The sequence below is a fragment of the Monodon monoceros genome, unplaced genomic scaffold (genome assembly GCF_005190385.1).
Source record: "Monodon monoceros isolate NGI ecotype Baffin Bay Population unplaced genomic scaffold, NGI_Narwhal_1 Super_Scaffold_11, whole genome shotgun sequence".
In the NCBI taxonomy this organism is placed as follows: Eukaryota; Metazoa; Chordata; class Mammalia; order Artiodactyla; family Monodontidae; genus Monodon; species Monodon monoceros.
Window position 1 is genome coordinate 84,074,833 of NW_021703767.1, and position 16,748 is coordinate 84,091,580.

The 16,748-nt window shown below is 33.4% G+C and overlaps 1 protein-coding gene across 1 annotated transcript in view; it reads right to left on the reverse strand.

The window, feature by feature from the left end:
• The window catches only part of ATP11B (ATPase phospholipid transporting 11B (putative)), a 121,248-nt gene that overhangs the window by 34,804 nt on the left and 69,696 nt on the right, over positions 1 to 16,748 (reverse strand). Inside the window, exons 19-25 of the mRNA XM_029214120.1 lie at positions 15,465 to 15,668; positions 10,137 to 10,290; positions 8,244 to 8,346; positions 5,501 to 5,646; positions 4,255 to 4,314; positions 2,582 to 2,709; positions 1,263 to 1,401 (exon numbers count right to left, since the gene is read on the reverse strand). Coding sequence (XP_029069953.1) covers positions 1,263 to 1,401; positions 2,582 to 2,709; positions 4,255 to 4,314; positions 5,501 to 5,646; positions 8,244 to 8,346; positions 10,137 to 10,290; positions 15,465 to 15,668 — 934 coding nt within the window. The remainder of the gene's footprint in view (positions 1 to 1,262; positions 1,402 to 2,581; positions 2,710 to 4,254; positions 4,315 to 5,500; positions 5,647 to 8,243; positions 8,347 to 10,136; positions 10,291 to 15,464; positions 15,669 to 16,748) is intronic.

The window sequence follows — 16,748 nt, forward strand, 5'->3', positions numbered from 1 at the left end:
ATGGAATATACCTGGCAGAGAGAAAAAAATTCAATAAAAGGTAGTTATTACTTGGGGGAAGTGCTGTAACCTTCATGTTACACAAAACTAGATTCATGTATTTGTCCAAACCAGGTTAAATACGTCCTCAAAAGTAGAGTGGCAATAATACGTTCCATTTCTACATCCTAAAGGGATATGCATGGTTAAAGCCTCTCTAAAATTGAAACCCATTTCCTTCACTGCACTTGAATATTTTGTTATTTTACTTGTTTATTTTCTGTTTCCCTCACAAGACTCTTAAGCTCCATAACTGAGTGTGTTAGTTCCTCTCATAAATCCAGACACTGGTATAGTAGTACATGGTAATGGTTGGTCCTCAATAAATGTTTGTTGAACAGATAAAACTTCATATTCTCCCAACTACAAACCTTGTATCTCTGTTTCTGCAAATATATTGAATATTTTGGAATACTTAAGTATTGCCAGTGGAAAAGAGAAACTAAAGGTGACAAGCATTTCCAGTCCACCATAGTACCACAGCTGTCATTTATTTTCCTCTGACCCATCTAGCTAAGCTTAGAAAGAGAGGCCTAGTTTTGCAGAGTCTCTCAACACGAGCACTCCAATCAGGACACAGAAACAATGTACTGTGTGGTACTCCTTTCCAATTTCACATTTCAGAAAAATGGCCACTCTAAGCAGTAACTTGACACCCTTGGAATTGCTGGAGTGCACTGAAAAGTGCAGTAGCACTTCCTAAGCGTACCACCGCGACCCCCCAAAAAGAAAAAAAATTCCTGCAATTAAAAGCAAAAACCTAAACATTAAGTCCTTACTTCTCATCTAAAAAAGCTGAATCATAATATCTCTCCAATGGGATTATTGTGAGGATTAATGGAAATGGGGCATGAAAAGCACTGAACACAATAGTTAAGTACTAAATAAACAGTAGCCATTGTTAAGACACAATCCTGAAGTGAACATCATGCAGGGGCATGAACATATCCTCTTGTGTGAATTAAGTTTTGAACAGCAAAACTGCTTAGGTAACTTGAGTTTCATATTAAAATTACACTGCATTGCCTTTCTGTTTTAATTCTCATTTGTATGAAATTTTATTAAGTAAAAAAAAAGTTAAAAACCTTTTTATAATTGCATTTTAATTTAATTCCTGCAATTTTATAACTTAAATGGAATTTTACTTTATTTTGTATGACAGAAAGTTATCAAAAGCCAAACTAAATTATTAAAAATGTTCTTTAAAAAACTATGTATTTTACCTGGCCATTTCCAAGCAGAGATGTATCTTTCCCTATTAGAAAATAGGATCCAAAAAAGAAAATAAAGGCATGACTGAAACCCAAGATGGTCCAATAAAGAAATGTTTTCATGCTTAGTTGACGGTTTTTACTAATGTCTCTGCAAATTTAAGAAAAAGGAAGAAAAAAAGAAATGTATTAGGACTTATTATACTTACTAAATAATTATTACAGTTTGATAATTAAAAAACAAGATGCATTTTTAATTTAAAATTGCTTAAAAATTTTAGCAGAAAGAATAGAACCTAATTTACAAACCACTGCTTATAATATACATCTGTGTAACAGCTTATAATTCTCATAATATATTCAAATACATTTTCTCATTTAATAAAGAAATATGATATAGGCATAATAGTTCAGTTTAATTGTGAAAAGTTGATTTTTCTTTGTTATATTCTTTTTTTTTGGCTGCGCCCCATGGCTTGTGGGATCTTAGTTCTCCAACCAGGGATCGAACCTGGGCCCCAGAGCAGTGAAAGCCTGGAATCCTAACCACTGGACCACCAGGGAATTCCCTCTTTATTATATTCTGTTGTAAACATTCAGTCATTCTGCCATGATTGTTTCTTTTTAGTGGAGTCATCTGAGTTAGGTTCAGCACTGAGGCTCCTAAATGAGTTCCTGTCTATCAATAGCTATTATGAGAAGAACCATCTGTGCCAATCTTGGGTCAAGCCCAGTCCTAGTTAACCTGGGAAATCAAGGTAAGTTACTGCCATTTCTGGATAACTGAATATCTCTGTAAGTGTAGAGGTCAAGTTAATGTGGGAACCATAAGCTGGTCCTGAGCTGACTCCACATATCTATGATTACTTGGTTCTGAGAAAGGAGTAACCCAGGGGAGCTGGGAAGATTTAATGTCCTCAACTCTGCATTTTGCATCAATTACTACTCATAAATTTGGCAGTGCTAGAACATGAACTAATTTCTTAGGAACTCCAGAGACAACTAATTACTGAATAACTTCTTTTGTGTCCATGAAACAGAGTATTACTGGTTTACAACAGTAAGTGTAAATTACACAACTGCTCAATGCATTCCTAGGATGAAACTATTCATTCCTAAAAACATTGGAAAAAATCATTCAAATCTTCTCTTTAATGTTCAACAATTATAAACCATATGACAACTGAAGTACTTCCTCAGTAAAGCATTAAGCACCAAGACAGTGCCTGATATATCTGCTTATTTTTAAGATACTTTCAAAAATTGATAACTATGTAATGTACTATTTGCAGTAAGAAATGTATGGACATTTAATACTGGAAAACACTTACCGATAGAGAGTGGGCTTGTTCTGTAACACATGAGGGTCTATATGCTGTTCCAACAGACTATATATCAGAATAGGCAGGGATGTAAAACAAATATTGTATAAAGTCAGGTACACGCTGTCATACAATGTCTAGAAAGAGAAATTTGTAGGAATTTTGAGACACTAAACTATGTATTACTATTTTACTTATGCATGTAATTACAAAGAAGCATATTAAAAATAAATATAAAAATTACATTACATATTTTCTAATTTACACAAAATCCATTTTAATAATTCCAACTTGTTTCTTATATAGACATAATGTTCCTAGATTTATAATCTTTGTGGAATCTGGAACATTTTGTTATGTCAAGTGATTCTGCTATTATAGTGAATTGGATCTATATTTCAAGATACTCAAATTTGGTCACTGTGATGTAATTTTAGACAATTCTCCTACATGTATCCTGGGCTTGTTATTATTCCCTTGATATGCTACACATATAGTTTTGCTTTCATGGCTTTGTCTTCCCATCTAAGTCCTACACTTCCTTTAATCCATGATCCATGAAACTTAAAACCACTGGCTCAAATTCCTGATGATAGCTGCTTCTTCTAAAGTCATATGTGCTACTGTTGGTAATTAGTTGGTACTAATTGCTGAGCACTTTGCCTATTCTTCAAATATTGCTTTTCTTAATATTGATACTGTCTCTCGAATTATACTATAAACTCCCCCAAAACCTAATCAAAATAGGTTAGGTCTCCTTGTCACATGCTCTTACAGCATTCTTTATTTCATCCAAGTAAGCACACATTGTTACTGGCAATCAATGTCCAAGCAGGTATCTGAAATTTAGAGTTATAGGTTGTAAACAGAGGAGAAAACAGTGATTAAGGGTAGAAACAACTCATTAAAAAAACCTAAGAAGAATACACTTGTCATTTCAATAAACTAGAATAAATGTCTTGATCAATTAGAGATGTGGAGTGTGGTATGTGAAAAGGGTGCTCAGGTAGTCAGAAGCGGTAGGTCCAAGTATGGTTTAGCTATGTGATCTTGGGCAAGTTACTTAATCTCTACGGATTTCAATTTCCTTTTCTATGTGATATGTATACAACAAAAGGCCCACCATGTGCTTATTATAGCTACTGCTAACCTATTACAGAGTTTTCCCTCTGAGCCTATAGCTTCAGAACCCTTTTCAATACAGCACTCCTGGAACCTCTATTAATTATTTACCTTCTGAGATGAAACCTGTATGTCATCCCTGGACTCAATCACTAATGTTTCTTCCAAATCTAAAAAAATTCTATGACTCAAAAAATAAATAATGAGGTAAACTTCCAATAATTATCTGGCCTGGCTTGATATGGATTTTGCAGAAACACTACACGTAAGTTGAAAAAAGTTCACAAAATTCTCTCATAAGCTATTAAGAGTTAATATCTATTTTTTTTAAAAAGCATCCAGAGTTAAAATATATTTTGGTATTAACACTTGCTTCAAACTGAAAATCAGAATAAAGAAATATTATGGATGTTATGCTCATTAAATGCACTATTAGAAAAGTTTTGTCTAGTTATCTGTAGGACTAGGAAAAATGGAAAAAGTCCGTTCAAGTATCTACCAAAAACTGAACACACACACTTTACTTTAAAAGGATAAAACAAAAGATTCTATTTACTTACCTGTTGAGAAAACAAACAGTAGAACTGATATAAAAACTGGGGTGTGATAAAGCACACATTCTGAAAAACAAGATTAAATGGAAATAATTGAAATATTGAGGTCTAAAAGAGAAACAATTTCTAAAAATGGCTACTAAGAGTCCAAAAATATAGTATCAGTTGATATGGTAAGTAGATCTGCCCATAAGAACTTGTCCATATAAAATGGGGAAATAGGATTCCCATTTTATTAAAAAATGTCTAAAAGTAGTCTAGGCAGCATTACAAATGTCAGAAAGAAAACACCTTTGACTCCTATCATTGCCAAGCAATACCGTAATTTTGAATTTATAACCTACCAACTACTATTCAATACTTTTCATTTATAGTACAATTAGAAAAGTTTACTTAAACTTTAGAGCTAAAATTGCTTTAAAATGCAGAAATATTTAAAATACAACAAATGGAACGATCAAAACATCTTTCCATTTCAATAGCCTTATGTCACAGCAAAAGTTATAATAATAAGCTAGGAAAAAACTGCCACCATCATCTGTTAGCATTATGCAATCTACCTGTGTTCTTTCACTGGGTTGCAGCTATTAATTAATTATAGAAATATACGCAATATAGGACATTCTGATGTATTAAATGTCTTGGTACTCAGAGGCTCTTAATATGGATTCCACAGAACCCCATCTTTGCCCATAAGGGTCAAGAGATTAGGACAGTGTTTCAACGTAATTGGTTTCCTTGTAATCCTATATATTTTATTTTATGCATCTAAAATCCCTATAATTTGTAATCTCAAAAAAGATTAAGAACCTCTGCTTGAAATCATCATATTGGAGTTAAAATTTATTACTGGTTCAGGACAACATAATAAAGAAATCAAACTAATTGTGTTCTAATTTGCATAGAATAAAATATTAAGTGTGAATTTTGATGTATTCTGACAAATTCACACAGCCGTGTAACCACGACCATAATCAAGTTGAACTTTTCTGTCATGCAAAGTTCTCTCATATTCCTTTCTAGTCAATTCTATCACCTGCACCCTTGGCCTCAGGCAACCACTGATTTGCTTTCTGTGGGTACACATTAGATTTATTATAATAAAATAATAAAAGGATATTCCATAAACTGTTAAGTTTTACTTACAGAGAAAAAAATTTTCAGAATAATTTGTATGGTAATAGCATTCCTTAAATTGAAACCTCAAATACTCTGTTAGAAACTGATTCTAAAATATATCCATGAAACTTACCTTATAAAAAAAATACTGTACAAGGGTAGCTATTCTAATATAATAAAAATGACCATGAACAAAAAGCAATTTGGAGAGAAATTTAAATCTAGCTATTGCATAGTCACTGTTCCTTGCAGCTTGTCTTCCTTCTTTACCCATGATTCCTGTAATAAGGGGACAAAAAGGTAAGTTCATTGATAACTGATAAGTGTAATGTTTATGATATATCTGCAAATACCTTAATTAACTGTAGCAGTTGAACCTGGACTTAGGATCACTATATCCTAAAATATAGTAGACAATAGATTCCCAAAAGGTTGCTCCACTTAAATCAAATATGTAATTAACACAAAGCTGTAACTTATACCAGGCATGTAATACCAATTTTCAAAGAATCGGAATACAATAAAATTAATATAAAAATAATATTAAAAGTTCAGGATCTAAGAACATTAAAAAAATTCTAATGAAGAGAATGCTATAAAACAGCTTTGACTTCACTATTTCCAATTAACATGAAAAATATGCAAATTGAGTAATTTGAACCAAGCAAATATGATGTTTAATGGTCTTAAAACTTTCATGCGTAAGTCAAACACAGTGTGCTTTTTAAAAGGAAAATGTACACTATTACTTGAAATCAGTACATAATTTTATCTGATAAATATGAGAACTTTTTTTTAGGTTACTATAATTCTTTAGGTTTCAAAAGTTATTGCCAAATTTGTTTATTCAATATGGAAGCAGCTTTGAAAAAATTATTTTTCAAAATTAAAATTTTTTACTTTTGTCATAAAAGTGTTCCAAAATGTATAGGTAAAGACAATCACCTATATTCACAACTCCTAGAGAAAACCACTATTTTTGGTCTATATACTTTTAGAATTTTTCCTTATGTGTATTTCATGTATGTGTATTTAACATATATAAAAACGAGTGCATAAAGATGGGATTATTTGTTTTGTAATCAGCTTTTGTCACTTACTACATTATGGACATTGTTTATAACATATGTGTTTGTTAACATATTCATTTATTTTCTTAAAAGAAATTCCTGGATGCAAAATTGCTAGGTCAATAGGCACACATTTAAAATTGTTATACATAATAATGCAGGTGTACCAATTTACATTCCCACTAACATCGTATAAGGGCATCTGTTAATCTATACCTTTGTCAATTCCAGGTTTTATCAATCTTTGTAATTTTTGCCAATCTGATAAGCAATTTTAATTTATATTCTTTTAATTATTAGGGAGACAACATTTTTTCGTGCATTTAGTATTCTGTTTAGATTTCTCCTTTTGTGACAACTGATGGCTCACACCTTTCAACATATTTCTACTAGAATGTTTTCCTTATTCTCCTTAATTTAAGACCTCACATATTAGGAAGATTAAGACTGTCATCTATTTTGCAAATATTCCTTACCAGTTTGTCTTTAAAATTTGTTTATGGGAAGTATTTACTTCTGCCACACATATTGATCTTTTTCCTTTTAGTTCCTTGTTTTGTTTGGTTTTGTACCTAAAAGATCCTTCCATACCTCAAATAACAGGATTATTCATTAAAGTTTCCTATTATTTTTTATGGCCTTCAAAAATTATTTAAATCCTTAATCCATCTGGAATTTGTTTTGCTATAAGCAATGGAAAGGAACCCACTTTTTTTTTTCCAAATAATTAACTAGTTATAGCAGCATATTTTAATCAAATAATTTGCTTCCCTACTTATCTGAAACATCTCCTTTGTTATATACTAAATTTCCAGATGTTTGAACTGATTCTGTTCACTGGTCTGGCTGTTATCATATTAGAATCAAACTGTTATAAATACTGTAGTTTTTATGCTCTAACATATGGTATAGGAAGTTATCATCAAATTACTATGAAGATTTCTGGGAAACAACAGTATACACACTAGAAAGAAAATAAAATTTTCAAAATGAAGAGTTAATAATCCCAAAGAGGAAGGAGTTGATTTGAGAGATACACTGGAAATATTAGACCCAATAACTACTCATCACATAGGCAATTCCAGAGCGAGGAGTATCCTCTTTTCTAACTCTAAAATTTTATCCTTCAACAAAAAGCCATACTCTTCTCTTTTCCTTCCTCAATAAAATTATTGAGGAAGTTAGGTCAGAATATGGTTTAAATAGGAAATGACTGATAATTTAAACATAATAAAGTGATTTTAGTATTCTGAATCTAATAAAAATTTTAGGCAAAAATAGAAAAGAAATCAGAATGAAGGTTATTAAATTAGAAAGTTATTTGAAATTTTACGATTATATTATAGTTTGGTGTAATTTCCTGTCTCTAAAATTATCTTTAAAATAAGTTGCAGAATCTTTGATGAATAAAGTAAATAATAATAATTCTGAAATGAGAATTTAAAACCATGAGGGTAACTATGTAAATCACAAATTTAGAATTTCAAAATGATAAAATAATGTGTAAAAGTACTTTAAAAGGTACAAAATGGTAAGTAAAAGTAAAGTTACTTTATTGGGAAGGAGAATTGGCAAAGATAAAATTCACTAATGTGGTATTTATTTCCTTGAAAATTTGGAAGTAAAATATCCTAAATATTGGGCTTAGTTATAATAGCTTTCTGATGGAAATACACTGTAATATATTACCCTGCTGCATTTAGTTTTCATTCATATATTTGATATTGTGCTTTAGTCTACAAAAGGAAAATTCAAAATCACCAATTGATTAAACCAACTTTAAAAGTTCAAGAAAAAATCAGTCACCTATGCCAACATGTGCTTCTTGTATCATGCTTACATCATTAGCACCATCGCCAACAGCCAATGTTATAGGCTTCTCAGGTGAGATTTTTATCAGTCTTATTACCTGAAAGACATACAACTAATTAGTTTTGATAAAATTTAAATCTTCATGTATTTATATAAAGTCATTTATCTGAAACGATCTGTTGTAAGAAAAGTAGAGCAATGAAAAAAATGTTTATATTAGACGATAATAGGCACCGAGGTTCACTTTTTGAGGGATGTCTCCATTAAGATGTTAGGAATGTTTTTCAGAAATGACACAGCAAAACAGAGTACTATCTTTGGATTTTATGATGGTATGTAAGAATCTTTTAAACACAGTTTAAATTTGTAAAAAGCTTAATAATAATTGTGTAAAAAGTAATTACAATTAATTGAACTTTGTCAGGCAACTTTTTTTCCTTCTCAAGAAATTATTCTTTTCATTTGATACAGGGGAAAGATAATTATTTTCTCTTGTAATAAAATTTTTAAAATTTTATAAAGCAATCAAAATTAAATTCAATAAAATCAAAAGAAAGGTTTCTTTGGAATACTTGAATATACTTTTATAAAGAATCTAGGAGGACTTCCTTGGTGGCACAGTGGTTAAGAATCCGCCTTCCAATGCAGGGGATGCAGGTTCGATCCTGGTCAAGAACTAGATCCCACATGCGTGCTGCAACTAAGAGTTAGCATGCAACAGCTAAGGAGCCTGCTGGCTGCAATCAAGGGGCCCACCCGCCGCAACCAAGAAAAAAAAAAAGAATCTAGGCATTAGCTCTGTTTGGTCTCAGGTTTTAGTCTCCATAGACTGGGGGAAATACATGGGTTATAATAATAATAAAATAGGCACTGTAAAAAAAAATCCACGAAGCCAAAAAAACTGGATGTAAAATTTTTTAGATCTATATGTAAAAAAATGTGTTCAGATGTGCATTTCAAAGGGTATCCTTGTGAAGATTACAGTTGTAAAAAATATTTGTATAGGCTATCACTTGAATCATAGCTGAACTTTACATAATTCCTGTATATAGCTTCATATCAGAATTAATTGGCTTTTCAACTTTTTACTAAAGTTCTATTTATCACTTAACAGCTATCTTTAACAAAGAGAATTATCACTTCGTAAGAATGCAAGAATAAGCACAGATCAACAGAACCACCTGGAGGTGCAGATGAACTGAAGTCTTATAGGCTCCCTCACCAGTTAAGTAACTAACTTGTGAGACTTCAGTTATCACAGTTCAAATTTATGTCTCAGGAAAATCACAAACTGCTACCTACCACGTGATCTATTTCTAGGTCATTATGAATAGTTGAAACTTCAATATTCACTGTGAAATTTCCAAAGGCCTAATGTACGTGGTTAAAATTCATATTATGAGAAGTGACTGACCCCTAGTAAGATACATATACTGCATATCACCAAATGGAACTAGATGAGGCATTAACGTTAAAGAATACTTTTTTTTTTTTTTTAATTAATTTTACTTTTGGCTGCTTTGGGTCTTTGTTGCATGCAGGCTTTCTCTAGTTGCGGCGAGTGGGGGCTACTCTTCCTCGTGGTGTGCGGGCTTCTCATTGCGGTGGCTTCTCTTGTTGCGGAGCATGGGCTCTAAGCATGCGGGCTTCATTAGTTGTGGCACATGGGCTCAGTAGTTGTGGCTCGCGGGCTCTAGAGTGCAGGCTCAGTAGTTGTGGTGCACAGGCTTAGTTGCTCCACGGCATGTGGGATCTTCCTGGACCAGGGCTCGAACCCGTGTTCCCTGCATTGGCAGGCGGATTCTTAACCACTGTGCCACCAGGGAAGTCCCAAGAATACTTTTAAATCTAAATATATTTATGGGACTTGTTATGACATAAACATACCTTTGCTTTCTGCAGTGGTGCCATACGACAGCACATTACAGCTGAACAATTTTTACAAACTTCCATAAATAGTTTTTCATGTTCCCTGAGTGCAAGAGACAGACTGGTCCCATCCACCACCAGACCATGCTGAATCACATGGTCCTCTGTAATTCTAAAAAAGAAAATAATTATATTCTCTGTAAGATACTTTAAAGCCATATTATTCAGACTCATCTAGTAAATAAAAGCTTCTTACTGAAAGATGGATCATTTACTCACAGACTTCACTGTTACAAAACTGGCATGTCAGGGAACAAACTGAGTTCTATCACTTGAAAGTTAAGATTAAGCAGAACTGAGAGTGACTGATATGATGAGTAAAACAGACGATATTCTTTTTACAATGAATTGGTATATACACGCAGTAACCATATTTTCTAAATTTCTAATATTTTCTAAAATGTGAACTGAGGATATTCTCCCAAACTGTGAGTATGGAAAGTCTTACAAAAATAAAAAAAGTTACTAGTTACACATTTAGGAAATCCTAATTTTAAAAAATTAAATGACATCAAGAATGTTCGGGAAAATTTACAAGCTAGATTCACCGTAGGAAGGAAAGGAATGAAGGAATCATAACTGTCTCTTGATATTTAACCCTACAATGGACTGTAATGCCAGGTATTATGATGGTGGAACATGGATAACACCCTTCTTGTGGGCATACACTATACCGAGGACTACTCCAAAGCATGACCTAATTACTGGCAACTGGGCAAACTACTTGTGACAAGAAAGAGGTAAGAAGAAGAAAAACAAAAAGAAAGATAAGAAGCTTGCATCAGTATGTAAATCAACTGTATTACTGAGCACACTATTTTGTTCAACTGCTTTACCCCCGCTCCTCCTTTGGTAATAAGAGTTTCTCGCTGAAAGAAGCAGTGTATGTATATACAGATTTACATTCTGGAGCAAGTTTCTTATGCTGCTGAAGGCCAGCACTCAAAGTAGCATTGCGCTAAATCCACCAAAAGGAAAATACTACAGTTCACCACTGGGTTCACAGTATAGCAAGACTGCTACTGAGAAACATCCATACATTTTCAATTTTTTTTCAGCTTTATTGAGATATTATTAACATACAACATAGGTAAGTTTAAGGTGTGCAACATGATGGTTTGATACATATATATACTGCAAAAATGAATACCACAACAAGGTTAGTTAATACCTCCATCCTTTCACATATTTGTGTGTGTGTGGTGATAACATTTAAGATCTACTTTCTTTACAACTTTCAAATATATAATATAGTACTGTTAATTACAGTCACCATGCTGTACATTAGATCCCCAGAACTTATTCATCTTATATATAAACTTATATATAAGTTTGTACCCTGTGACTATCATCTCCCCATTTCGCCCACACCCCAGCTCTTGGCAACCACCCTTCTACCACTAGCTTTTTAAAATTCCACATATAAGTATTTGTTTCTCTCTGACTTTTTACTCAGCATAAAGCCTCAAAGTCCATCCATGTTATCACAAAAAGCAAGATTTCCTTCTTTTTTATGGTTGAATAATATTCCTTTGTGTATGTGTATACACACACACACATCACATTTTCTTTATCCATACACACATCAATGGACATTTAGGTTCTTTCCATTCTTGGCTACTGTGAATAATGCTGCAATGAACATGGGAGTGTGGATATCTCTGAGATAGTGATTTCATTTCCTTTCGATAAATACCCAGGAGTGGAATTGCTGGATCATATGGTAGTTCTATTTAAAATTTTTTCCATACTGTTTTCCATAGTGGTTGTACCCTCAAATTTTAAATGACAAGTGAGAAGACTATTAAATGAGCAACAAGCTATAAAAACTAAATAAATACTGTAATTTTTTGTCTTATAATACTTAATCCTTTTCTGTAAGTTAAAATGTCTTTCATAGTATGCCTAACAACTGCTGTGTTGCACTACAACTAATAAGTGGTAAACAACATTCATAACATAAAATTTTAAAAATGTATATTTCTTTTAATAATTCTCCAATATCCAAAATCAGCACCTAAACTATTCTTCCTCCCTGTTGGCTGAACTTATTTAGCAGCTCTGCTGCCTCCAATGCATTCAGCGTGAGCACTACCTGAGCACATGGCCTCATAAGAAGAAGTAGCAGCCAAGAGTAGGATAGATCAGATCAGTTTTCCTTGACAACCTTCCCACGGCATACTAACTTAGGTTTTCCTCTGGACAGGTGTCATAAATCAGCATACTATCTCACAATCCATGCGGTGACATTTATGCAGTATGGAAAACCAGCTCACAGTTCTGGTACACAGTAAGGTAGCATTTTCTGTAGTCTCATGTCTCAATACTTCCCACATCGTCTCCCATCTATTCCATTCTCTGGCCATATTTAACTACTATCAATTCCTTGAGTGAATCTCTCAGCTCTGGGAATTTGCATACATTGCCCGCTTTGCTTCTTGGTGTTACTTTCTGACCAGTTTACATTTCATCGCTGGAAACAACAGTTGTGAGTTCTAATGTAGAGCAAGAGCTTAGCCTAGGCTAAGCTCAGGCTAGGCTTCCCTCTTCTGTCTACCCACAGCTCTCTGTTCTTGCCTCAGTTACAATTCAGTTGTGATAGGTCTATGACAATATATTTATTTCTGTTTTTCCTACACATTGTAAGTATTCTGGGAATAAATACACCTTATGTGACTCTGTTCCAAATGCCTAGATAAGAGACAATCATTATATGTTTGTGAAGGACTGGATATATACACTAAAGCTTTCAAAGGTATGGAATTCTTTTGCTATACCCAAGATTTTTAGAATAGATACTTCCTGAAAGTCTGTAAATCAAAATCCTATTGACTTACACGGTTAACTCAGAAAATGCACTCTAGGAACTCCCTGGCAGTCCAGTGGTTAAGGCTCTGTGCTCCCACTGCTGAGGGCACAGGTTCAACCTCTGGTCGGGGAGCTAACATCCCACAAGCCTCATGGCATGGCCAAAGGAAAAAAAGAAAAGAAAACGTACTCCACCAAAAAGATGGTATCTCTAAAACATAAGTTTCACACAGCAAGCCTAAAATTCATTTTAAGGTATAACCTTCACTTTATAATACAGCTTTTGTACAAAAAGGGAAATGAACAATACCCATGATCTTAACAGACTCACTAAAAGCACATATATAGAAGACTTAAAAAAAATTCTAAAATACAAGTAATAATTATCTTTACATGGCTGTATTATGTTATTAACCATATCTTCTTCACCATTTTCAGTATTTTTTAAATGAACATTTACTATTTTTAAAATCAGGAGTAATATTTAAGAAGTAAATGATTCTGAGAAAATAGTTTGTATGTTTTAGGGAGTTCTTGACATTATGATACTTAAATGTTTAAGCAATCACAATAGTGTTGGCACTGCTCCAAAACTGTAGTATAATTACCTAAATTAATCACCTTTTTGAGCTCAAGCAAAGACCCTTCTGAGAGCTGTACTGTCTCTTTAAAACATTCCTTAAGTAAGTTTTTCTCTGAATCACATCAATCTCTGCATAACAAATGTAAATCAAGCACTGAATGTACACTGACAACTGTGGCACTGTCTTTTCGTATTTGTTTTTCTGCATTAATATTACAAGACTGCAAAGACAGGTACCTGTAGAATATCTTAGATGGCTACATACAAGCAACCCTGATGCTTACACTGAAGCACTCCTAATTTATTGTAAAAACAACTGACTGTGTTAAATGGGGGCTCCTAAATAAAGTTGATTTACCTAAAAAAGCAGATTTAGAGAAAAAGAGAACGCATTAAGAGCATAAATACCTATGAAATTATCTTTGAACAGTAAAATGCAGATTAATTTCCCTGTTTGGTCATGTGAACCTCATCAGTGGTTGGCAAATGTTTTCTGTAAAGCGTTAGAAGTAAACATTTTGATTTTAAGTTTTGTGGGCCATGAGGCTAAATTGAGGATATTATGTAGGTACTTATGCTACAAAAGAGGAAACAAATTTTGACAAAAAAAATTTTAAGTAAAAAATGTAATAATTAAGGGACTCTCTCGCCTTCTGAGAGGGTCCACACTGTCTGTGGAGTGTTTCTCCCTAAATAAATCCACTTCTTATCTATCACTTTGTCTCTCACTGAATTCTTTCTGTGATGAGACATCAAGAACCCGAGCTTCATTAAGTCCTGAGGCCAGTCTTCTGAGTTCTGCGGGAACTAAGGCCCGCACCCAGGTGGAGGATGGAATGATGATGTTGACCCACATGACTTCAATCAACTAAAGCTTGGACTCTATCAATCGTGGCCCCAATTCTATGCTGAATTCTCCTCTGCTCAAGCCCCTTCATGAATGTACCCTTAACTTAAAACTTCCCCAAGTTTGCTGTTTGGGGGAGACACTATTTTAGGAAAGATCCCCAGTGTTCTCCTTACTTGCTGCAAGTAATAAATCTTCCCTTTTCCCGAAAAAAAAAAAAAAATTAAGTACAATTTTTAAAATAATAGAAGTCTACTAATGAGGAGAACAGAAACCTTTTTATTTTGCAGGGGGAAGAACTCCAATTAATTTTGATTAATTGGGGTTCAAAGTTCATGTTTCCTATCATCAAAATCAATTGCACATGTCCATCTGTTAATGCTGATCTGTAATGAGATTTTACATTTTATTGCAAAAGAGCCATCTGTAATGAGATTTTGTATTTCATTTTTGATTATGTCTTTTCAAACAGGCAGTATATTAAAGCATATTATCACTGAATAATAAACACAATGCTTTGCCACCTAATTTGATAATAATCAACACTCCACTATGCTTTAAGAGTGTGATATTAAAAATCCATTTTTCTTTTCATGTTTGGACATGATGGTTAAATACTGATAATAAAATATACTAAAATGTCATATGGCAAAATGTGTGGCACGGAAGACATTAACAAGTTATAATTGTGTCGCTGTGATTTGTACTAATATCAAGCAGCAATGAGAAATGAGAAAGGTGCTTTATAAGGTCTGTCCCAATTACTCAACTGTGCTGTTACAGTGCAAAATCCTTCACTGATGATGTGTAAATGAACAAATGTGGCTCTATTCCAATAAAACTTTATTTACAGACACCAAACTTTTAATTTCATGTAATTTTCACACCATGAAATATTACTCTTCTTTGACTTCTTTTTCATCCATTAAAAAATGTAAAAATTATTTTGAGCTCATGGGCTGTAAAAAAGGCAGTGGGCCATATTTGGGCCCATGGGCCATAGCTTGCTGGCCCCTGAACTCCATGATACAGATAATTATATTCTTACCTTCTGGCAAGCTGCCTCAACTTTTCAGCACATTCACTGTCTGACGTCTGGTTTATAAGTTCAAGGATGTTCATGGTTCTGTGAAAATGTCCACATGACAAACTCACACTAACAGCTGTTTCATGTTTATCTCCAGTAAGTACCCATACTTTGATACCAGCCATTCTCAATGCTTCAATAGTTTCTCGAACTTTATCTTGTAGTCTGAAAATAAAAGAAACAAAATTAGTAGTAGAGAACATTTTTTTGACTGTATTTAAAGTATGAACCACAAAGTAAAGTAAGGTAATTCCGAACTCATTAACCTAGGGATGTTATAGTATAGTAATATAATTGAATTTTTTTTCCATTAGGGAAAAAATAGGAATAACCAAATTAGTGACCACCTGGCTAATATAAAATCTACAACTGTGTGCTAACACATGTTTGTCACAATGGGAATTCCAGAGTTGTGAGGCATTTTAGGTGACAGATACTAAATGATCGCTTGGGTCAATACTGCCTTAATGAGAACATTTGTGCATTCTCACAATTGTAAAGTTTCCTTCCCTTCATTTTGGTTACTGATAATACTACTATAAATGTATTTGATTTTTTGAAGCTCACAGGGTATTGATATGTTGGAGCAGTATGTAAACTTAAATGTAAAATCTACAACTTCATACTTTAAGAGTGTATCTTCAAAGCTGATTTTTATAGAACCAACTAACTATATAGTCTTCATAAACTCATTTTCTTAGAAAGTCTTAAATTTCAAATTAGAAGATTTTCTCCTTTTTCGGCAAGAAAATCTCTTACCTCATTAGTTCAAAATTCAGACTGTGGACAATAATGGTCTACATATAACCTCAGGGAGTCTCATAAATCTCATGAGGACAACTGAAAAGTAAATGAAACCCTAGATTTTAAAAAATGCAAGCACCTTTAGATCTAGGGGGTAGAGAAAAACATAACAATAGGCTTAATTTGTAGAATTCAATTTAATTCAACTGTGAAACACACATGGAGAGAGATGCTGGGAACAAAGGCAAAGAATAAGTAGACCTCAAGGAATTCACAGGCGAACAGAGGAGAAAGTCTTCAACAAATAATATACTGCCTACAAAACTACTACAACAGAACTACCTACAAAACATGGAGGCTTTCCAAACAAGAGAATTTTTAATACTATTAGGGGTTAGGAAAGGTCTTCCTGGAGTGGGGGTGATATATGAACTATGGTTTATGAATAGGTATTCACAGATGGATAAGGGAAGAATGATCCAGGCAGAAAGCACAGCCTTG